This window comes from Leuciscus leuciscus (genome assembly GCF_965113295.1).
Source record: "Leuciscus leuciscus genome assembly, chromosome: 1".
Classification (NCBI taxonomy): Eukaryota; Metazoa; Chordata; class Actinopteri; order Cypriniformes; family Leuciscidae; genus Leuciscus; species Leuciscus leuciscus.
Genome location: NC_138725.1, coordinates 51863616 through 51886800, shown reverse-complemented (window position 1 = coordinate 51886800; position 23185 = coordinate 51863616). Strand labels below are relative to the sequence as shown.

The window sequence follows — 23185 nt, the reverse complement described above, 5'->3', positions numbered from 1 at the left end:
TATTTAACGTTATAACAAAACGAAATTTAAAACACAACCCTAACGTTACCTCTTTTCGTTTAAATAATAAAAAAAATTACACATATTACAGGCAATATATGCATTTGTACAAATGTTGCAATAAACATCAGTGATAATCTTGTAATAAGAAAATGACAAGAAACCATATTTCTTTTTGTAAAATTTCAGTTTTATCAATAATAGCCAATATAAAAGTTTAAGTAAAAGGTACAAGAAGCTATACAATAAGAAATAAAGCAAACAATTCAGTCAAATGTCCAAATGCTGCGCTCTAATCTAACATTACAACAGTAAAGTTAAATACAAATAGCCTATAATATGAAACTAAACTTAGCCCTCGGCCAAAACGATTGACAGGGAACGAATTATATATTCACGAGACCAAAGATCGCCCGTTAGGTCTGCACAAGACGAATTATTATATCTCATGTTTAACCACTACCGTCGGAGTCATCGGCGAACGTCAGAAGAACTTAGCCGAGGAAAGGCTCATCCAGCCGGGAAACATGAGCGCCGAGCGCCCGCTGATCGCATGGATCTCACAACCGGGGAAAAATAAATCATCTTTATAAATAAACCACAGATTTGAGCTTTAAACAACTACATTCTCGCCTGAAAAACTCTTAAAATTACATTTCGTGACACAGTAACAGTAGTATTATATTAAACTGTATATTAAAAAATGGCGCTTCTTATGTTGTCATTCCCCTCGTAGCACGCGCAAGTGACGATTCTCTGTCAACCAATCAACGTCCTGCAGTGAGTCTAGCTCCACCTTTTAGTACCGTACCACTGTGCTAGGTACCCCAACGGAAGGGTACCCAAAAAGTGGTACGGTACGGTTCGGCTTTTTGGTACCATTCTCAACTTTTGGCAGTGGAAACGCAAATAAAAGGGTACCGACCCGTACCGTACCGTACTGTACCGCTCGGTGGAAACGCGCCATAAATAAACCAACGAGAGCTTGTAAGTTTACATTGGGACAAAGACGACTGTTTATGGCATCGCTATTGGTTGCATTTCTCCCTCCTGAAACCTAATTGGCCAGTACGTTGATGCTACACATTTTTAATTGGCCACAATTTTAGAGTCTACCCGAGGGGCGGGACATGTTTTACTATGCAAGATTCTGATTGGCTTATCGACTGACCGGGAACACGCTCGCATCGAATGATAGGTCTGAACCGTGAAGCGCAGTGGTGAAACTCGGGCGCCGTCCGGCGTGGAAATGTCACACAAACATCGGTGTTTTAGAAACAACGCCTAAAGGAGATGTTATCACAGCACGTTTGTCCTCAAACGATTTTAGGTTAGTGTGCAGTTTATTTACATAATTTACATCTGTTTTTAAAGTACGAGCTGGTAAAATACTCTTTTAATGCACTGTATTTGACTGGTTTATGCGTAGATAGCAGCATAGCTCAGTTAGCCGCAATATACGTCGACGACATACACAAAAACCACACCGGTGTCTGAAAACTAATATTTCTAATAAAGCCGCTGCTAAGCAACATAACTCATGACCAATGAGGAATTAATATAACGTTAGTTTAACCTTTTGTGTTTTGAGATTTTTATGTGGGAATCTGTTTGACTGCGGTTATTGTATATTATTCTGCTGAAGTGAATATGCCTCCGATATGAAACTGCTGTTATTTGATATTTTCTCGGTACAATAGTGCTTAATGTCGAGTCGTTTAGCCGCACAGCATATTACATAATGAGAAAATGTTATAATTGTGTAAAATAATATTTCTAAATGCATACTACCTTTGGTCTCCGAACAAAATATTGGGGACCAAATTGTACCGATTTGGTACCGAACGCAGCGGAGACTCCTAATAAGCTCCCCGTTATGATGTGTAGTTTTCAAGTTAATTAATTATGTATTTATTTTTTATAAAAATGTCGCGCAAAAATTAGTAAAAACGTTTAACTTACCTGACACCAGAAATGTTTAATCAAATACATTACAGACAATATTATATTCTTACCGTACACATCATCAGTGTGTGATGATAACTAACTGAGGAGTTTCTGCTTTTGTCTTCATTATATCTTAATTTTTTTAAGTGGATGCCATTAGCTCTTCTTTTTATTGTATTGTTACGTGTTTGTTTGGTTTGAGGTGATTTGTTCATCACACATTACTGTGATGAAAATGAGAAATGTGACCCTGGCAACAAGCTGTTTTTTTTTCTTCTTCTTCTTTTGGAGGTGTGGACTTAAAGGAATTGTTCAAAAGTTTGTTTTACTCACCCTCATATTGTTCCAAATCTGCATGACTTTCATAAATGAAGATATTTAGAGAAATCTTTTAGTGTTTTTTTTATTTTTTTATTATTATTATGTCCGTCCAAGTGACAAATTTTCTCTGATGACGTGTTTACTGGCATGAGGGCTAGGGAACCTGAGCAATTGCAAACAACTACCCAGCGATCCAATCAATTCCTGATGGACAAATCAAGTCTTGCCCTACATTTTTTCTTGTTTGAGAAGCTGTTTCACGTTTCCCTCACAATAGAGAGTAACAGGCTTTTGTTTTGTAACTTCCTTTTCTGCTGACTGCTGAAAAGGTTTTAAAATTTCATACTGTAGGTTTGTTCATAATTATTTGTATTTATTTTTTTGTGAATTCTAATGACCATAAATTGTGTTTATGTATTGAATGAGTGCTTAATAATAACTTGGTAAAAGCATCAGTGTAAACTAAAATAGGAGTGAAACTAGCTAACCAACCAGTGACATGCTGTTCCACAGTTGTGATGATTTGGGAATAAGGTTGGCAAACAGAAAAAGTGGATTGCACCACGGGACCAGGAAAGAGACTCAAAGATGAGGCTCAGTCATCATAACCTCAACACTTGAGAGACGAAAACAGCATGGTAACGTCATGTTACTTTGTCATCCCTCAACTTTCACATTTCTCCTTTTTCATTGCAATGTTATTAGCTGGTTGCTTCTTCCTGACGACTTCCAGACATAAGTCACAACTTAATGAATTCACACAAGCGGATACAAGTAATAGAGATGCAGTCAAGAATAGGTTGCTCACAGGAGCATACAGTTTACAAAACCATCCGAGGCATTACTTATCGTACTCATTAGGGCTGCACGATATTGAAGAAAAGTGCGATATGCGATAACTCATTAAATAATGGGATATGCGATACTATAATGCTTAAAGTGTGTAAAATAAACTAAAATTATCTTTAAAATTATATAACTTACATGCGTGTTTCACATTATTTTTGCTGCAGTGTTTTACAGTAGCATAAGAAGTGTTATTTTAACATCAGTTTAGGGTTTCAGGTTATCCTACATTAGGTTTATTTAACAAGAGAAACTGAATAATCAAATGTAAAAATAAAACACTGCTTAGTTTTCACTGTATGAATTAAATATAGGCTATAGGCTACTGATTCTTATTAAAGATACACAAGTTATTCAGCCAAGAGCAGTGAGTGATTTTCTCTTTGTCTTTTGTTCATGACCCCAGTATATCGTGTTATATACATTTGTGATATTTTGATAATTTCGATATGTTACTGTTGTGAGAGTCAAGGTGGGAAGACTGACACAATGGAACTGACAGTGGCACACCTTTGTGAGCCATTCAGAGAAAATAAAAATGGAAGCAAAGTGTAGACAGTGAGGTGTGAGGCTAAAAGGGTCATTGTTTAGGTTTTGCACTAATGACCCTGGCAACATTAGTTGCTAAACTTCCTTTAGTTTTGCCACTGTCGACGCACTGGTTCTGTGAATCGCATGACTTCAGTTATGCTTGTTCTCTACATGGTTCTCTGCTTGTCATTTATGTTGTCTATGTCTAAGAACCTATAACTAAATTAGTTTAAAATTACGCAAAAGTAAAAAGTAAACCTAGATATGAACAATGCAAGTTTAGTAATCTATATTCACATTTAATTAAAGTCAGTTAATTGTCAGATGCTATTTGCTGTTGTTTTTGTTCATATTGTGTGCAACAGTCTGCTGGTGATGGAAGTAAAACTCCTGTTCATTTTCTCCATACTGATCAACCATGAGCTCAGAGATGTATGCTTTTGTTTCCCCCCCAACTTTATTTGAAGAAAAATGTTTAATAGTTAAATTCTTGGTGAATAACTGCACTTCCTATAGCAGCAACTCCGCTCCAGTGACGCTCTGCATGTCATGTGATTGAACAGTTACTGTAAGACAGTAGCTTTACAGTGTATTTTATTCTTACATTTTTTTTTTCTTTTTTTATCTTAACCTACTTTTCTTTTTTTTCTTGTTTTTAGACAAGCACCGGAGTTAAAGCTGAGATGGAGGAGCAATATTCAGAGTGAGTGGTACTGGGTCAGAAGGACAATACGGATCTGTAACCCTTAGCCAGCGAACCTGTTTTAAATATGTCTTTTGTCTCTTTATTTTAGAGATGAAAGCCACAAACCGGTATCACCCTGTGTGATCTCACAGTTAGGAGATGGCTGCCCTGCTAAGGAGCAAAGCCATGACCGGAAGCCAATGGAGAGGGATTCCCCAGAGAGCCCTTCACCAATAAAACGATGGGAGATAGGTCCGCTTCTACAGTCATTCAGATCCAAGATGGCTAGCTTCACTGAGATCGTCATGAGCCCTGTTCGGCTTTTTAAGCCCAGTGACTCTCTGTCCTCAATCGTACACCCTAAACAGCATGAACCATTAATAACTGAGTCAAATGTTGAAAATTCAACACGGACAGAGGAGGGCGAGACAAATGATGATAAGTGTAGAAATGGATTGTTTCCAAAAAGGCCTTATTCTGAAAAACTGCAGTGCCACACTGCTCCAAAACGCCACAGAGTTGCACAGAGACTGAATTTTTGTACAATTTCAACAAGTAACAACCACAAACCAGTATTGGATCATATTCAAATGCACAACGAGGTTGCACCAAATGAAGAAAATCAGATAGACTGTCCTTCAAGCCAGTCACAACAAGCCGTCCTTCAGGATGTGACTCAAGTTGCCAGTCCTTGTAAAGCATGGAGTCCTTTCTTCAGGACTAGACCAAATCTGTCCACAGACAAACCTTTGAATTCTGTAAGTGCCATGCATGTGTCTAGTCAAGCAAATGTTCAAGCGGATGCCGTTGTTGTTCTGCGTCGGCTGTCAGGTGAGAGTCAGACCCCTAGCACTGACACAGCCTGTGGACGTAGTCGTAAGTCCTGCTTTTTAGAAGAGGGATCAAACTTGTTGAACCCAGAGTCGAACAGCAGCACAAACAAAACTTGCTTAAACAAGCCTGATCCTGGAGACTCCTTTTTTAGCACTTCCTCTAATTTTGACTTGATGGATAAAGACACAAGCACAGGCGGTTCGTTTGGCAACAAAGAATCCTATACCCGGGTGGCCACCAGGAAAAGCCCTAGAAAGATACATCTGTCATGGACGGCTGAGTCCACCTCCAGTGAATTGGCAACTTTTGTGACAGGATCAAAGACTTTGGATGTGGGGATAAAGGAATCACAATCTGGAAACTTTATGGAGTCGACGCACCACTCAGTTAAAGTATCAGACCCTCCAATGAGCACTACTGTCAGGGAAGTGAGGGCAAAGAGAAGCAGAGATACTCCCCGGACAAAGAAAGACTTGCAGGCAAGGAGGAAATGTGACATGCCGAACGCTAAAGAGGGAAGATGTGTGAGGAATAAAAAGTTCAAAGACAATGGCATCACTCTGGAAATAAACCAGGAGGATGAAACCTTTATTCAGGATAGGAAAAAGAAGAAAGGGGTTTCTATGACGCACTCGCACCTAGACTCAGATGTACCCATCTGTAGTAGTAATACAGCAGATGTTGAGATGAGAAATTCTGTAGAGAACTCAGAAGAAATGGGACAGGACAACACGATGAGAAGTCGGTTGCGAAAAAATGTAAAATGTAGGATGTTACTGACCCCTAGCAATGAAGGTGATGCCACTGATGCAACATCCTCTCAAAACTGCACACAAAATGTCTCAATTAACAAAAGTGTGCACAGCAACGATATAAATATCATGAATGGTCAATCAGAATCTCCAGGATTTCAGCACCCTACGCAGCCACAAGAGCCTGAGCAGACCATTGAAGCTCGAAAAACAAGACGACATCTTAAAGGTTCAGGTGATGCTTTGCAGAAGAGAAACCTTCGTCCACCCAAGCATAAGTTTGAGGACTACATGGTGACTTCAGTGGTTGATCCAGCAGGACCAAGTAAACCTTCAAAAATAACATTAGTGCACCGCCAGCAGTCTATTACTGTGTCTGAGGAGCAGGCGACATCTCTTTCTGGTCTTGCATCAAGAGAAGAAATAAAGGAACGTTTGTCACCGGATTCAACAGATCCAGTGCATTTAGAAAGAAAACCGAGCAGACCCATGAAGAATGTAAACCGGCCAAAAAGAAAAGGAGGCAAGGAGGAAGCAGAAGCCGTCCCAGTAGTGTCGTTGTCAGGTAGCGGCTCCAACCGCCTCCTGCGCAGCTACTCCTGCCCTGAAATCCCGTCCCTAGTATCCAGTGACTGTCATTTACCCCGATCCCACACGCATGACAACAGCACTACCTCACCCAGCAGAAAGAGCTCACCCACTCAACTTCCCATCCACTATCACTCTCCGTCCAAGCGGACTCGCCGACACACTGTCTGCAGTGTGGAGATTGAGCGAGAAATTGCCCCTTTGTGTCTTCGTAAAGAGGTGTACCCTGCTAGTCGGGGTGGCCCTTTGTGCCCCTCTTCCCCTTATTCCCCTTTCACCTCTCTCACAGCCCTTGCCTCATGTTTTTTGTCCAGTCCTTTAGCTTTCTTGTCTAAAAGCTCAAGCCAAGGGCGTAGTCATGCTAGTGATGTCAGCACTGGCAGCATTTCAGCTGCCTCAAGTTTTGTTGCATCATCATCATCATCATCATCATCGTCCTCCTTCAGTTCCCCCTTTACCACCCACACTTCCTGTCATGCTTTAACCGGCCTCTCCTCTGTTGTCACTCCCAGCCCTGAGACACCTTCTGCCTCTGTGTCATCACTCTGCAGGTAATTTATCAGATTCCCATCCACCCTATCCGAGTATACTCGCTTTTTTTACCCATTATGCTGCATGCACATTATAATGTAGCATGTTGATGATTAGTGGTGCTCCGATCACATTCAAAGTGCTATTGGCCGATAATTGCTTCTTATGACTTAATCAGTGATCTCTCAATTTGTCGATCTCTTAAACCGATCTCATGCTGACGTCGCAAAAAGACACGTGCCTGCCGTGAGAGGTATGGCATTTATGACATGCTTGCGTTGGTGCCATCTCAATCTCTGTCCGCCGTGGGTAAAGTAATAATAATGCTGATTACATGGTGATTTAAATAACTCTTGACCAATCGACATTAACAGTAGCAGCTATTCAGTCGGAATACATATATACTCCACTCTCTTCTGAACTTTTCTAGAAAAGTACACCATTTGGGAAACTGTAAAAGGGAAAATTAGCCTCCCAAAAACCACAATAAAATAAGCAGACATGGTAACACTGCACCAGAAAAACTTATATTATCAGCATCCAACAAGTTAAAAAGTCAGGAAATGTAAATAATTATATAAAAAAAAACTGAATATTGCATATTTAGATATTATAATAAATTGGTGAATAAAACATAACTAATGAAATGACAATAAATATTACTAATTTACAAATGCCTTGGTTATACATCAATCTGGCATTAAACATTGAAGGCTCTTTTTCCTCAAAAGCCTATTTTTGTTTAAGCCTCTTTTTAAAAAATATTTACAATAATTTAAATATATACAACAATATTTAAATTAGTCTAAAATCAATGTTTTTTTTGTTTTTGAAAGAAGTTTTTCATGCTCACCAAGGCTGCATTTATTTGCTCAAAAATACAGTAAGAATAGTACTATTGTGAAATATTATTACAATTTAAAATGACTGTTTTCTATTTTAATATATTATAAAATGTAATTTATTGCTCTGATGTAAAGCTGAATTTTCTGCATCATTCTTCAGAAATCATTATAATATGCTGATTTGCTGCTTAAGAAACATTTCTTATTGTGTTGAAAACAGATGTGATGCTTAATATTTTTGTGAAAACAATTAATTTTTTCCCCCTAAATTCTTTGATTAATACCAAATTTAAAAGGTTAAAACAATTAAAGTACAAAACATTATACTTTTAACATTATACAAATATTTACTGTCACTTTTGATCAATTTAATGCATCCTTGCTGAATGTAGTAATGTTTTAGTGTTCTATAAATAATGCTTCATGGTAAAAAGAAGGCTTCAAATAAGACCCCATGATCAATGATTGGTATCGGCCGATACTGCTTCCAGTGATCGGTAGCGTTGGGTCCGAGTCCACCTTTGTTGAGTCCGAGTCGAGTCCAAGTCCTTAACAATCAAGTCCGAGTCCAAAGAGGGCCGAGTCGGACTTGAGTCCGAGTCTGGCCGAGACTACAAAGATTTAAATGATTTTAAATTGACCTTTCACAAAGACCCGTCCCTCTTAGTTACTGTTGCTACGTCCGACAAGCCATTCCGTTCTCACTCCACATGTTCTCACACAGTGAAAAATATATTGCGGAGCAAAGAGGACACTGACAATGCGCCAACAGACAAGACAGAGCAGGCTACTTTTGGTATGAAATAAAGTCTCAGCTTTCGAATTGTTTAATTTTTATGAAATTCAAACAATAAATACTGTTTTGTGGTGCTTTAATGTGTAGGCCTGTCAATCAAATTCCGGCGAAAGGTCTCAACACTGAGCTCTTAAATTAATATTTTAAACCTTACAAAATGATTGCAATGTATAGTTACAGTCATACGTTTACCTATTGTACATCTTCAATCAGAATCTGCAAGGTAATGCATTAAGAGCCAGGGGTAAACTTTTGAGCATGATAATGCTGATGTTTAAATTTTTCTTATTTTGTTTTACATGTTAATATCTTATTTAGCCTCTGAAGGGCTACCATGAACAACCATTACAAAAAACAAAACAACAAAAAACCGTTGTGGATCATTCAGGTAATGACACACAATATTAAAATCAAGCCTATGTAATGTGTCTTGTATTTTGTGTTTGTATTTTGTCTTGTGAACTAGGCTATTAAACATCAGTTATGTGAAAAAGCTTTTTCAGGGCAGTACTAAATATGTAAACTCATGACTAAAGTGTAAATGTAACAAAAATCATAACATTATTAGACGCCAAAATGTTGCTATGGTCATCACGTTCTCATGTTGCAATTTCCTGACTCATTTAGCGGATTCACTTCCTCATTTAAATGCAGTTATCACTCTTGATCATTTACAGTGTAAATTATTAACGTAACCACTGGTCCTCTAGAAGCATGAAAAACAAAACTATTGTTTCAATAGCGCTCCGTTTAAGCCATCACTTACTTACCGCGTTCTGCACTCTCCCTAAAACTCTCGTCTTAACACTGAAGTTGTCCGCACTGCACAGTGAATCTCTTATTTATATTGTGTCTAGACTTTGTTGTATATGAGGGGATTTGTGAAAGGATAAAGCTTGTGCTGATTCTGAACATACATTTTGAGCGAATTCTCCACTTGGTGACTCTAAAACGCCTATGATTTGCCACAGTGTTCATGTGCTTAATATACATGTCTGTGATTGGCTACAATGCTCAACGCTGAAACAACACAAGAAGTTTTGTTTCGTTTTTGAATAATATTGTGTCTTCCAGTGCCCAGGCTCGACTGTACTCGGGGAAAAAAATGTCCATGTCAAGTCCAAGTACAAATTCATCCGAGTTCATTCAAAATTGGACTTGAGTCGGAGTTTGAGTACCCCAATTCTAGTGATCGGCCCCAAAAATCCTGATCGGAGCACCGTTATTGATGATCTCAGACATTTTCCCCTTAAGAAGCAAGACCTTTTAAAAAAATGCATGTCAGTAGTTAAAATCCTACTTTTTCTTCCCTCAAAGTTCTTTGGAGGGAGACCATGGAGAGCTTCAGATGGAGTGTGGGGAGGCAATAAATGAAGAAGAGAGATCCAACTTTGACCTTAAACTCTCTGCAGCCATCTCAGAGGAGAAAGCATTATCAGATTCTGAAATCAAGGTCTGAGTTTTCTCTTAACTTTGGTTTGTGGTTTAAAAATGTATCATTATTCTTAATCCTTTCTTCACTTTCTGTGTGAACAGACTGACATAAAGGATGGTCAAGGAGGAAAGGTGTCCTCTATTCGTATCCGTAAAAAGATTCCAAAGCCCCAGAATAATCTCACCCCTATGGGCCTTCCTAAGGTCATCAGGTGTGTATGCTGAGAGAAGGTCATGGACTTGGCCATATTTCTCTTTTCTCTTTCTTTCTAGCTGAAGCTAACATGTGTTTACATTTACCTCATCACAGCAAAGATGCATTTCTTTTTGTGTTTTACAGAATAAAGAAGAAGGATTTTAGCTTGGAGGAAATCTATACCAACAAAAACTTCAGCAAACCTCCTGATGGGTGAGACATTTTCCAAATGTGTTTTATTTTCTGGGTAGTTGAGCTTAATAACCCATTTATCGACTTAGTAGGTTCTCAAAGTTTTCTGGCCAGGCCTGATCAAATCAGACCATCCGAATACCACCTGTATTTATCAATAATTGCACAGACCTCTTTGACTGCAGCCTTAAGAACATTAACACTAGGACAGCAATGCAATTACAGTGTGTATGGCGAGAGGCCAATTCAAAACCATGAAAACGAAATATGTTTTGAAATGATTTTTATGTAAAAACACCCCTCAGACTGGTTGTATTTATAAATTTTTATTATCATTCATTTATTTATTTGTCAACTCATTTTCAGGATTTCTAGTTCTCGCAGGAGGGTGGACAGAATAGCCCCGTTTTAGTACCTTTTAGCTCAGTGTTCTTGTACTGCCAGAGAACATGGGCTAGTGCAGGTTTTCCCAAACTCCCCTGAAGGAACTGCACTGAATTTGTGTGTTGATGAAAAGCTGTTTAAAAAAGCTATTAAATCATAAAAACCTCAGGGGTTACTTCAAGTAAATATTTTAAATGAAAGGGATTCAGCTGTCGAACACAGGTTTGGGAATCCCCGGTTTAGTGCATTATTTTTTATTATTCCATAGCTGTATTTCATATCACATTTTGACAACCACTTACTTAATGTCAATCATCTACAGCCTTAAATACGAATGGCTAAAATATATAATTTTATGTAGCATATTAGGACTTGAATTACCTTGAGAGCATGATTACATTTTGAGATTTTATTCTTTCACTTTTAACATCTGGTCAATGAAGCTACTATTGCAAACTCTTTCAGACGTTTGGAAACCATATTTGAGGTGCCTCTTAACCGGCGAGATGGCTCTCAGGCTGTCGTGGGACAAAAAAAGGTGAAGCGCTTTTTCGAATTCCCCGAACTGGGTGTTACCAGGAAGCCCAAGAAACCTCTGGTGGGTGTAATGGCAGGGGGTGGAGCCCAGAGGAAGGCAGGAGGGAACTCTGGGATCTCTAGAACCAGACGAGGTGTCGGGGGCTCTTCAAAAGTGGAGGATGGCCTCACCTTGCAGGAACTGGAGTCACTCCTTTGCTCTAAGCTTGAGGAGCTGGACACCTGGATGGCACTTCAGCAGATAGCGGGCTGAAGCAGAGGTCTTGTTTGATCTGTACCAAACAATGAGCTTTGCGTGTAGAAATTAACTGTAAATTCATTAAAGCAACAAATAGATTCGCAAAGCTGTAAAGTCTGTTTTTGATCACTAGTGTACTGTAAAGATCTTACAAATACATCACATTCTTTATATATTTTACTAGGTATTTTGTAAATTGGTCTGATAAACAAGAAACACCCTTCAAGGAGTTGCTGTGCTTTGTTTTTTTTTGTGTGTGTAAATGTTCAAAGAAAGTGCCCTTGTTTACATTAATCTGTGGCATACATGTATATAATTCCTGTTTGCCACATCTCTGTATCAAAAAGTGTTTTAAAGTAAGAGTCGCCAGATCACTCATAAACAATTCCTCTCTCAGTATCTTCCACATTTAAAACATTTAAACATTGGTTTCATGGGTTCATTGGTTCAGTTGAATGCCTTATTAATACACTCTCAGTATGGCCTGTGTGTGTTTTGTTATAAAGGAAGACAGCACAAAGGCTTTTATAAAGTTGTAGCGGCAGCATTAAATACAGTGAGTTACCAGCAGGACAAAAGTTGCATTGTTCAGTTTTAAATTATGCTTTTTGCTTCTCATTGACGCATAAAGGATTTAAAGGGTTCAATGCATTCTATGCTTTTACTCAGGTACTCTGAATGTTGTCCATTCACTTAATTTACACTTTTGTTCCTCTTTGATGTAGTGACTTATAATACTGCGTATGGTGTTTGAACATGTTGAATGGTTTGTGTGTAAAATTGTTTGATATGTATAGATGTATTTGGGTTCAGTATTTCTAACAAAATACAATTGAGCTGTGTTTTGTATATTAGTGTCCCCCTCCCCCAGTTGTTTTGTATAGAACAGGTGTATTTTGACTGTTACACATTTTATTACAAATCTTGTAAGACATGCAATGTACAAAACATCAAAAGCACAACATATTGAAATTACTTATTTAAAAGAACAGAAAGTTGTAACCGCAATATCTCAACATTTGACTGCCATGCTCTCTGTGAGTTTCTCAATGTTTAATGTCCAATTTTCATTAAGACCCTAAATAAAAACACCTTGTTGAAATGTGAAAGTAGTTTTGGTCAGGATTGTGTGTGTGTGTGTGTGTGTGTGTGTGTGTGTGTGTGTGTGTGTGTGTGTGTGTGTGTGTGTGTGTGTGTGTCTCCATCTGCTGCATGTAACAAATTCCTGAAAGTTTCTGTACCATTTTTGAACTGCATTCAAAAATGGCTTTGGTTTCACTGCTACTAAAAGCATACATATATCAAATGTTTAGCAAAGGTTGAGTTGTTGAATTCTGTTTTAAATACCAGGTAGCAAGTTTGGGACTTTTGATCCAGACTAAAGGCGAGCACCATTCTAAACCCACAATACATTTAAATAATGACCATTAATGACCAGTTTCTTGTTATCAGGTACAATTTTGGACTGTCTAGATGCAGTCCAATGTGAACTATAAGACACTGTTTCTACACTCTTACAGTTCATGTATCTGTAGAAGAGCTTCTGCGGTGTCAATCTATGAAGGTTACAATATAGGACAGAAATCCAATCAGTAATGGAAAGATGAGAATTAAAACCACCCAGGCCACAATGGACCCAATTCCCCATCTACAAGCTTTTTTGGAGTATCTCTCAGCCTTTTCCCGTGTTTCCGGACAATCTTCTTTTTCAAGTCTTTTTCTTGTCTCTCGAGCCTTGAAAAAATGAAGAAAGAAGGTGTCAGATTTCCAGGTATTTTTTTTAGATTCTTGGGTTGTATTTCATCACTGACTACAGTTCTCAAGTTTCATGGTTTTTGTTTTTGTCTCCTCTTTGTCAAAAGTATCTATGCCGTTGGCAACAGATTTCAGCCAAGCGTCTTTTTACAGAAACTTAATGAAATAGGATTGTCTTAAGAAATTACTTAAGAAAGCCATTTTATTCATTTATTTTCATTGCACATCTTGTGTGTTTTTCTACACTCTCTAATCTTTCTCTCAGACTTGCATGGGTGGGTTACTAAATATAGTTAAGTTCAATTTTGCATAGAGATTAGTGATGCTTATTACAACGTTAGTGCTGTAATACAACGGTACATCAACGACATTTCAATAATACTGTATTATTACCTTGACAGAGAACATAAGGGACATAATTCCTAAGCAGGAAATGCCACATATGATACTGCATATGGCTAATTTCCGGTGGTCTGTGTCCTTACAGATGTCGTGTAGACCATGATTGGTGACGCTGTGCGGGTCAGGCCTCGGCTTAGGCTGTTCAAGTAAAGTATCAACCGCCACTTCTGTTAGTTCGTTCGCACTCATCTCTGTTTGGAGTAACAGATTACAAAGTATAAATGTAGGGAAGTCAGCATGGAAGTAATGGCACATTACTGTATTTTGATGATTTTGTAGTGGACTACTTTATACTATAATATAAACACAGTGTAGTGCAGATGCTAAGTTCGGTTAAAACCTTACATGGGAATTAATGAGACAAGCAGTGATTTAAAACAAGATGAACAGGTTCTTGACACTGTTTTTTTGCTTTCAGTTTTAGGGATGATTTAAAATGTATATATCCAGATGCCTATTTATAAAAGTCAGATAACCAGAGTGAGAGGAAGAATAAATGTATGTTATTAGAAGAATCCTCTCAAAGCATTTAAGTTTTTATGATCTTTTATTGTTGTCCTAGAGCTTGAAAAACAGGTATGGACAGATATAGTCATGATATGACAGAAACTGGCATTGTATGATAGTATTGTAAGAGAGTGATGACATATCTCACTGCTAGTTGTGGTTACGAGCCTAACAAGCTCTATTTGGCAATCACTGTTGTTTAATATTTTGATGGTATGACAAGCCATTTCTTTAACGCTCTCAAAGTTTCTGAATGACCAAATGCATGGACTGAATAGCCATGAATCTAAAATCTTAGCCATGTAAAATCTACATCCAGAAAAATGATAATCTTTGAAGAAAGCAGCAAATGAAAAGCATGCCAGTTGAAACAGTTGCTGAAACTAAAGCTCCCAGTACTTACAGACTCGCCCAGGCTTGATCTTGAGGGAAGAAGGGTCTAAAATTCCTCAGGTCGACCAGAGATCCAAAGGTATTTAATAACCAACTCTGGTGTCTTTGCTTTGAAAAATATGTCTGTGACTAAAGCTTTTCTAATTATTCTTTCAGTTTATGTAGAAGTTCAAGAGTCCTGTGACAAAACTGTCACATGTCGTTGTCAACTTGATTCAAGATGACTTCCCATCCAAACTTCCTCTTATTGTCAGTTATATGTGATAAGTATTTAGGACAGCTTCTTTAGCTCCAGTTTAGATCTCTGAGGAGGCAGGCAGAGCGTGAGAGAAACGCTTTGAACCTAGTACAACAGAATAAAACACCACACCTCCTTTTTTCCCTCAGTGTTCCCTCCCACACTATACCACTTCCTCTCACATTCTTAAAGTCTTGCGTTTATCAGTCTGTTTACCACACCTTGTTTCCCCTGTGAATCATGAGTAGCTCCTGCAGACTTTGTAACAGAGAAGCTCTGACTTCATGATACACTGTTACTCATTCTCTCTCTCACATTTTCTTTCTCTTTCTTTTTACACAGCCTCACAAGATTCAAGTTCCTGACATGGAAGCTGAGTTCCATGTATTCTGCGTCATATCTCCTGAATGATTTACAGCCCGTCATGTTTCATGATCAATCTTTGACGGATAAAGTAATGTTTCTAAACTTCTTCCTTTTGCAAAAACATCAGGCATGTTTTTTTAGAATAGACAGGACCTGAGAGTTAGATTTTAAGTCTGCATATTTCAGATGCCATGTTCAAGACCAGGCATGCATATCACTTGATACATCAACTCATTCCATGTATGTACAGTATATGAAGAAATGATATAAAGACATTATTCAAATATGAAGATACTCATCTCACTTTTAAAGATTTGTGTACAAATATTTTTACCTGATAAAACATTTTAGAGCTTGGCATATCTTGAAACATGTACACTAACGTTCAAAAGGTTTATTTTTTATTTTTTTTATAAAGAAGTCTCTTATAGAAGTCTCTTTCTTTTAGAAGTCTCAGACCAATGCTGCTATTTGGTCCAAAATACAGCAGAAACAGTAATGTTGTGAAATATGTTTAGAATAACTGTCTTCTATTTAAATATATTTTAAAATGTCATTTATTCCTGTGGTGACAAAGCTGAATATCCAGCATACGGTATACAAGTTTAGGGTTAGTACAGGGTTTTCGTTTTAAAGAAATTAAAGAATTAATAGACTACTTTTATTCAGCAAGGATGCATTAAATTTATCAAAAGTGACTGTAAAGATATGAATAATGTTACAAAAGATTTATATTTCAGATAAATGAGTGTATGTTCTTTTAAATTTTCTTTTCATCAAATAATACTGAACAAAAATTGTACATAACTGTTTTTCAACTTTGTTAATAAGAAAGTGTTGATCTTAAATCAGCATATTAAAATGATTTCTGAGGGATCATGTGACACTGAAGACTGGTAGCCTGGTTAAAACCAGACCATTCTCAGTAGTAACTGAGTTACAAATCTAAATTTGCCGGAAGTTTGTCTGGGTTTTCCCAGGTTAGAAGACTGGAGTAATGATGCTGAAAATTCAGCTTTGCATCACAAGAATAAATTACATTTTAAAATATATTCAAATAGAAATTAGTTAAATTGTAATAATATTTCACATTATTATTGTTTTTGCTGTATTTTGGATCAAATAAATGCAGCCTTGCTGAGCATAAGACTTACTTTAAAAACATTAAAAAAAATATCTTACAGATTTAACTTTTGAACAGTAGGCCTAGTGTATATTCAAAAATACCCAATGGATTTGTAAGATTTTTTTTTTATTTACACGTCAAGTCACATATCCTGGGTTGTCAAGACAGTGGAATCCTGGTTGAGGGAATTTAAAACAATAAAAATATTTTTGTTGTTGTTTTTGAATATTTTAATACTTGTTTTGTCTTATTTTAAAGCCATCTTGGGGTCCACTTAGAGGTTTACTGATGCCCCCATGGGCCCGTCCCCCTGGTTGAGAACCACTGTTTTAAAAGATCGTCTTGAACTGTAATAAAAGTAGCAGTAATAAATAGTAAAATTGCCTCTTAATTAGAAATATCCAAAACAGATTCTCTGATGCTTCAATATTTTTCAGTGCAAGTCTATGTCAATGCTGGCCTGACCTGTTGTTCTGTAATGGTCTCTATCAATCACACACTAACACTGGCTCTGTTCTGCTGTGTGTGTGAAGGTCAGCTGTTCTGGGTTGAGCTGACACATTAACAAAGAGACCGACACTGAGGTCAGACAGCTTGAAAACAAACACTGCTTATTTTCCCCCTCTTGTTTCCCTTCTTAAGTTAATTAAAAGAAAGAGAAAATGAAAAAGAAAAGAAAAATGCAATTTACATCTGCACAGATTTATACAGAACAATACATTAATTTACAAACAAAATAAAATAAAATATATTGTGTATGACATAACCACACAAATTGGAAAAATTAAGTGAACAAAACTACTAGGGCATTTACAGGCAGACATTAGAGAATCTTCTCTCTTTTTGTATGGTCTGTCTGGTCTGTCTTGCGCCTACGTAAGATTCCACGAGCCAATCAGAAGCCGCGACATGCTCGTGACGTGGTGATACAATCTAAACACGGAAGAAAGATACATGGTGAGGTGGGCGATTCTGAATCGCAAGGAGAAATTCTTGTTATTGTAATTTTAGTCCTTAGCATTTTAAACTGCTCTGCGTGCCAACATATAGAAAGCACCATTATATTCAACCATATAACTTGTTAAATGATGTGCATGAGCTGCAATGTGTGAGACTGGTTACAGTGTGAAAATTCAAAGTAAAAGTCTTGTTTTTTTTTATTTCACTTAGTAGCTCGATTGTTTCTAAATAGACTCGTGCTTTCTGATGTGCAGAAGGCAGAGATGGAGGACTGTGAAGGAGTGATTGCGACAGAGCGTTATGGCTCACAGGAGTCTTGGAAATACCTGTTGAAGGATAGGAGGATAAAGAGACAGAAGGATGCAATGGACGGCAGACTTGCGGGAAATTCAGTCTCTGGCGTGTTTAAAGTGCGTGACTCGTTCAGAAAAGCATGAAAGTCTTTCAGAACCTATGAAAAAAACTGTGAGACCTCACTAACTGATCTCTCCTCTCCCAGAGTGTTTTCCTGCCACAGGGATATCCTGAGAGTGTCAGTGAGGATTACTTACAGTATCAGCTCTGGGACACTGTGCAGGTACATGTCACACTTTTTGTCCCCATTAGCCAAACATCTAATCATACCATCATTGTTCAGTATCAATCCTTAAAGAGTCCCTGTGGTGAAAACCAAGTATTTAATGTTGTTTATATCTGTCTATATGGTGTTTTTAAGATGCTTTAAGACAAACCATGTGCAAAGTCATCAGTCAACACTATTGCTGAGCATTTTCTCCTTAAAATTGCAGTGAAAAAAATACGCGGTTTGAGATCGTGGGTGTTTCTTACGTCACAAACTACCTTGTAACCAATCCCATCACGACTCACGAGGGGGGCGGGTTTTGCATATCATTAACTGCTGCAGAGCAGTGAAGTTTCAAGAGTAAGGGTATCCTGGCTAATTTTTCTGTTGATATGAAAAATCGGATACATTGAGCAATATAGCGGATGAATTACCTATATGATGTTTATTATGATGTTATGATGAACTATATTCCTTTCTGCACTGACGTTCTGAGTTGTTCAAAGCGTTTGTAAGGATGCTGATGTTTAGAGGGTAACTGTCTGACTCTGAGATGGTGAACAGGAACATGGTTTGTGTAAAATTAGCAACACATTATTAGCTGTTTGATAACATAGTCAAGCAAAAGGACTATTACCATTATGTGTTCAACGTTGTAGAGAGCGATACATAAAACGCATTACCATTCTGATACATTTAAGTATATAGACGAGCCTGTATAATTCACTCTTCCACTTCTTCTGAATCAGTTTCTGGTTTTAAACATATATGGCTGAATGGAACCAGTATTTCCAATTGCCATTGTGCAGCGTATCAGGTATTCTGAGCTGCTATAAGTGGGGCCAATTTGCATATTCATAGATCCACGTATACTAAATGATGCAAGGGTGTAGAGTTACATTCAAGCTACTTGAAGGCATGACTAAAAAACTTTCACAAAAAAATAAAAAAATAATTGTATATAAAATATATTCACACACACTAGCATCATAGCACTGTCTTTTGTTTTCCAAGGCGTTTTCCAGCTCTCTGTCTGGTACACTCGCTACTCAGGCTTCACTGAGGGGTGTTGGGGTTGGAAATCAAGAAGCAACAGTTGCAGCTGCTACAATAACATGGCTGCTTAGGGGTATGTATGAAGTACTGATGTTTATTTCTCGAATGCTTACTTTTCTGACCATTTTCTCTCTCATTGTTCAGATGGAACAGGGATGCTGGGAAGAATACTTTTTGCCTGGCTCAAAGGGTAATATTTCGCCAGACATTTCAGATTGTAAATATGTTTTGGTTTACAGTATTTAATTGTTACCCTGTGTTTCAGGAACAAGTTAGATTCTGAAGCCAAAAAATGGAGGTACAATATACTAGGGTCTTTTAAAGTTTTAGTTTGAATAACCATTTTATTGTAATACTTTTCTTAAACGTTTTCAACATCATAAATATGTCTTTTCAGGCTCTTCGCTGACATTCTTAATGACGTGGCAATGTTCATGGAAATTGCAGCCCCTCATTTCCCTCCTTTTTTTATTCTAATCGTCTGCATTGCTGGTATATTTAAGGTAAAATGTTAACAGCATCTTGCTCTAAATGTTAACATGACTGTTCCTAAATTATCATTTGATAATGAATATCTAGGGTTATTCTTCTATTCCTGTCATTCCAGTCCATTGTAGGAGTTGCTGGTGGAGCAACAAGAGCTGCATTAACTGTCCATCAAGCTCGTAGAAACAACATGGCTGATATCTCTGCTAAAGATGGGAGCCAGGTTATTACTCAATTTCTCTCATATACTAAATATTTATTTGCTAATTTCTTTCTTGATTTTCCCAGCAAATTTCCCTTTTAGTGTGGGGAATTGATGTCATTATCTGTGTCAGTGGTGTCATATATCAGTGTATCATTTCTCTGCCTTTCTTTTCTGATAAGGAAACCCTTGTGAACCTGGCAGGACTGCTAGTCAGCCTGGCGCTCATCCCACTTGTAACAGATAACCCATTGTGAGTAACACCCTGGTATGTAAGCCACGCTGTAAATTCAGTGTGTGCCAGATACTGTACTGATTTGTGCTCTTTCATGCAGGTTGACATTCATGCTGTTCTTCCTATTCACTGTTCTCCACCTGTTTGCCAATTACAAAGCTGTTCGTTCAGTTGTAATGGAAACCCTTAACGAGGCTCGCTTGTCCATAGTCCTCCATCGGTACCTGTTGAATGGTCAAGTGCTCAGTCCAGTGGAGGCCAATCAAAGGGAGCCTGTGTTCTTGTGTATGGCCTTAAAACCTAATCACCTTTTCTTGTTCATTTAAGGATTAAAATGATTTGGGTCAATCATTACGCATCTAATTAACAAAATACTCTGTCTTTTTGCAGCACTTGGAAGGACAGTTCCCATCAAGATGGGTGTGAGGCTTGGAGACATTGTTCAAGAGTGCGTTCATCTGCTTTTAAACCCAGTTTTATATTCATTCACTGAATTAGAAAGAATATATATTTTATTGTTGTGAAAACACTAGTGGCTGTAAATTATGGCTTTATGACTTAAAGGCCAGGAGAACTGCAGCTGGCGTTGAAGAACAACAGCAAACCGTATCTCATTGGAATAAAAAATGGTACAAAAAACTCCCTTATTATGCAATACAAGTAGAGGTAGACATAATAACATGGTCTAAAATTATATTAGGCAATTTTTGCTTAACTGTTACTCATGCAAAACAATGACAGATTTATGGGATGTGTTTTTCTTGCCAGCTACCGTCTGTGTTTGTCTGGGAAGTGATGCGTCTGTGCATGATGAAATAATGGCAGCATGTCAGGCCTTGTGTCTCCGTAATGTGCTGAACAATGATTCCTCTCTGGGTGGTGCGCTCAAACAGCTCGCGAACACTAAGGGTGAGCGCTTGTTCAATCATGATTTGTTTCTGAATAGCGCTTGCTGATGATAGCCTCTTTTCTGACACTGGGTTTTATTTTCCAGACCCATGGGAGTTAGTATCGCAGAGTCATAAGATGATTGATCAAATTTTCTACACATTTCTAAAAGGTAAAGAGTAATGCAGGTTGCAACAAAGAAACGTTTTATTTGCATTCAGAGACAAAATGTTATGGGAAATGTCTTTTGAAATTCGTAATCGTCTGTTCTGCTTCTCTCTGTCAGAACTGGATCACGCGAAGTGGCAGACAGACCGGACACTACTGGACTGGAACGAGTGGCGTGTGGAATGGAGGAAAAAGAGAAGCTGAGGCAAATTGTTAAAAAAAAAATTATTTCCAATGAAATTCACTTTGAAACAGCTGTTAGTGTTTAATACTTGCCAGAGCTCAGCTGCAGAAAAGGATTATATCAGTGTCTTAGATATTATACTGTAAAAATGAAAACAATGAGAACAACAGGGTTGCAGCAGCGATCATGTATTCCTAAATGGTCAACAACGAGGCCTCACCGACCCGTGGGGGAAAACAAAACCACATGTAAGAAATTTCAGACAGTTATTGTAAAGAAAAAAAAACAACCTATAAGTGTACACTTCTGTTTGTTTGTTTTTCTTTGGAAGTAATACTTTTATTCAGCAAAGATGCATTAAACTTCTATTTCAAATAAATGCTGTTTTTTTTTCTGTTCATCAGGAATCCTGAAAACGTTTATCACAGAGTCCACAAAAAATTTGTTTTCAACATTAAAGACAATAATAAATGTTTCTTGAGCAGAAAATCATCATATCATCCTTTCTGAAGGATCATGTGACACTGAAGACTGGAGTACTGATGCTGAAAATTCAGCTTTGCCATCACAGTAATAAATCACGTTTTTAAATATATTCAAATAGAAAACAGTTATTTTGAAATTGTAATAATATTTGCACAATATTAGTTTTTACTTTGTTTTGATCAAATAAATACTTGGTGTGAATAAGACACTTCTTTCAAACAACATTAAAAAAATCAAGAACAAGAATCCAGTGTTCCGCACTTTAAACGTTTTGAGTTTTACCACATATCTATTGTCCTCTGTTGGTTTTTATCATTATAAATGTATCATTATGAAATAAATGTTTTTCTCCAAAACACGTTGGCCACAATTATTGGCACCCCTAGAATTTAAAACCCCTAGAGTAAAATATTTGTAAAGTATATTCCCATTAATATTTTTAGTACACCAGGTTGACTAGGAACATAAAATTGTCCAGCCATGTCTTCTGGTTTCACAGGAGTATAAATATGAGGAAACACAAAGGCCAAATTCCCTTAATCATCCATCACAATGAGTAAAACCAAAGAATATAGTTCTGATGTGCATCAAAAGATTGTTGAGCATCACAGAATAGACAGTGGCTTTAAGAAAATAGCTAAAGAACTGAAAATCCCCATTTTGACCATCAGGACAATAATTAAGAAGTTCCAATCAATTAAAGATGTTACGAATCTGCCAGGAAGAGGACGTGTGTCTATATTGTCTTAATGCACGGTGAGGAGGAAAGTTTGAGAGGCCAAAGACTCTCCAAGGATCACAGATGGAGAATTGCAGAGATTACTTGAGTCTTGGGGTCAGGAAGCCACAAAAAAAAAAAAAAAAAAAAAAATCAAACAGCACCGACATCCCCACATGTTTTTGGGGAGGGTTTCAAGAAACATCCAAAAATAAACCAGCACATTCAGATCTCAGATACAACTGGAACTTCAATGGTCTAAAAAAAAAGAGCTTTTTGGCAGCAAACACAATAGATGTGTTACAGGGATAAACGGGGATAAAAAGTACCCCATTCCCACGGTTAAATATACTGCAGGATCTTTAATGTTTTTTGCTGGAGGTCCTGGACATCTTGTTCAGATACATGGTATCATGAATTCTAGCAAATACCAACAGATAAAAAATATAAACCTGACAGCCTCTGCTAGAATGCTTATAATGGGTCGTGGTTGGATCTTCCATCAGGACAACTATCCAAAACAAACATCAAATGAAGCTTCTGCCATGGCCATCCCAGTTCACTGACCTGAACCCTATAGAAAATGAGTGTGAACTGAAGAGGAGAGGCACCAACATGGACCTGGGAATCTGAAGGATCTGGAGAGATTCTGTATGGAGGAATGGTCTCTGATCTCTTGTCAGGTGTTCTCCAAACTCATCAGGCATTATAGGAGAAGACTCAGAGCGGTTATCTTGGCAAAAGGAGGTAGCAAAAAATATTTAAAAAAAGTGTGCCAATAATTATGACCAACATG

The 23185-nt window shown here is 37.6% G+C and overlaps 2 protein-coding genes and 1 long non-coding RNA gene across 7 annotated transcripts; 2 read left to right on the top strand and 1 right to left on the bottom strand.

The window, feature by feature from the left end:
• Positions 1-998: 998 nt before the first annotated feature.
• prr14 (proline rich 14) lies at positions 999-12766 on the top strand. Of its 2 annotated transcripts, XM_082138574.1 has the most exons (8): positions 999-1330; positions 2782-2906; positions 4305-4348; positions 4440-7055; positions 9994-10129; positions 10213-10322; positions 10451-10519; positions 11348-12766. In XM_082138574.1, exons 2-8 carry the CDS (start codon positions 2904-2906, stop codon positions 11670-11672), a joined length of 3303 nt encoding a protein of 1100 aa, XP_081994700.1. In that variant the 5' UTR covers positions 999-1330; positions 2782-2903; the 3' UTR covers positions 11673-12766. The 2 variants fall into 2 exon arrangements, with proteins under 2 accessions (XP_081994700.1, XP_081994701.1); XM_082138575.1 differs by lacking the exon at positions 2782-2906 and having other exon boundaries at positions 1000-1330.
• Positions 11973-15029, bottom strand: LOC309476173. The gene is made up of 3 exons (XR_014197949.1): positions 14725-15029; positions 13806-14005; positions 11973-13391 (listed from the first exon to the last, which is right to left on the bottom strand). It is a non-coding gene; the product is annotated as an uncharacterized lncRNA (long non-coding RNA).
• Positions 15030-15205: 176 nt separating this feature from the next.
• On the top strand, positions 15206-21564 carry rusf1 (RUS family member 1). 4 transcript variants are annotated; one of them, XM_082138931.1, is made up of 16 exons: positions 15206-15406; positions 17326-17406; positions 17659-17814; positions 17904-17981; positions 18981-19095; positions 19167-19212; positions 19288-19320; positions 19420-19525; positions 19630-19731; positions 19893-19963; positions 20046-20230; positions 20336-20393; positions 20510-20574; positions 20714-20854; positions 20940-21005; positions 21120-21564. In XM_082138931.1, exons 1-16 carry the CDS (start codon positions 15335-15337, stop codon positions 21203-21205), a joined length of 1461 nt encoding a protein of 486 aa, XP_081995057.1. In that variant the 5' UTR covers positions 15206-15334; the 3' UTR covers positions 21206-21564. The 4 variants fall into 4 exon arrangements, with proteins under 4 accessions (XP_081995057.1, XP_081995058.1, XP_081995059.1 ...); XM_082138932.1 differs by lacking the exon at positions 17326-17406; XM_082138933.1 differs by lacking the exon at positions 15206-15406 and having other exon boundaries at positions 17079-17401.
• The last annotated feature ends 1621 nt before the right edge of the window (positions 21565-23185 follow it).

Coding starts and splice junctions, on each gene's coding strand:
- prr14 (XM_082138574.1), top strand. Junction 7,056..9,993: donor TCTGTGTCATCACTCTGCAG/GTAATTTATCAG, acceptor CTTCCCTCAAAG/TTCTTTGGAGGGAGACCATG. Junction 10,520..11,347: donor TTCAGCAAACCTCCTGATGG/GTGAGACATTTT, acceptor AAACTCTTTCAG/ACGTTTGGAAACCATATTTG.
- rusf1 (XM_082138931.1), top strand. CDS start 15,335: ATGTATTCTGCGTCATATCTCCTGAATGATTTACAGCCCGTCATGTTT. Junction 15,407..17,325: donor ATCAATCTTTGACGGATAAA/GTAATGTTTCTA, acceptor CGCCTACGTAAG/ATTCCACGAGCCAATCAGAA. Junction 17,407..17,658: donor GAAGAAAGATACATGGTGAG/GTGGGCGATTCT, acceptor TCTGATGTGCAG/AAGGCAGAGATGGAGGACTG.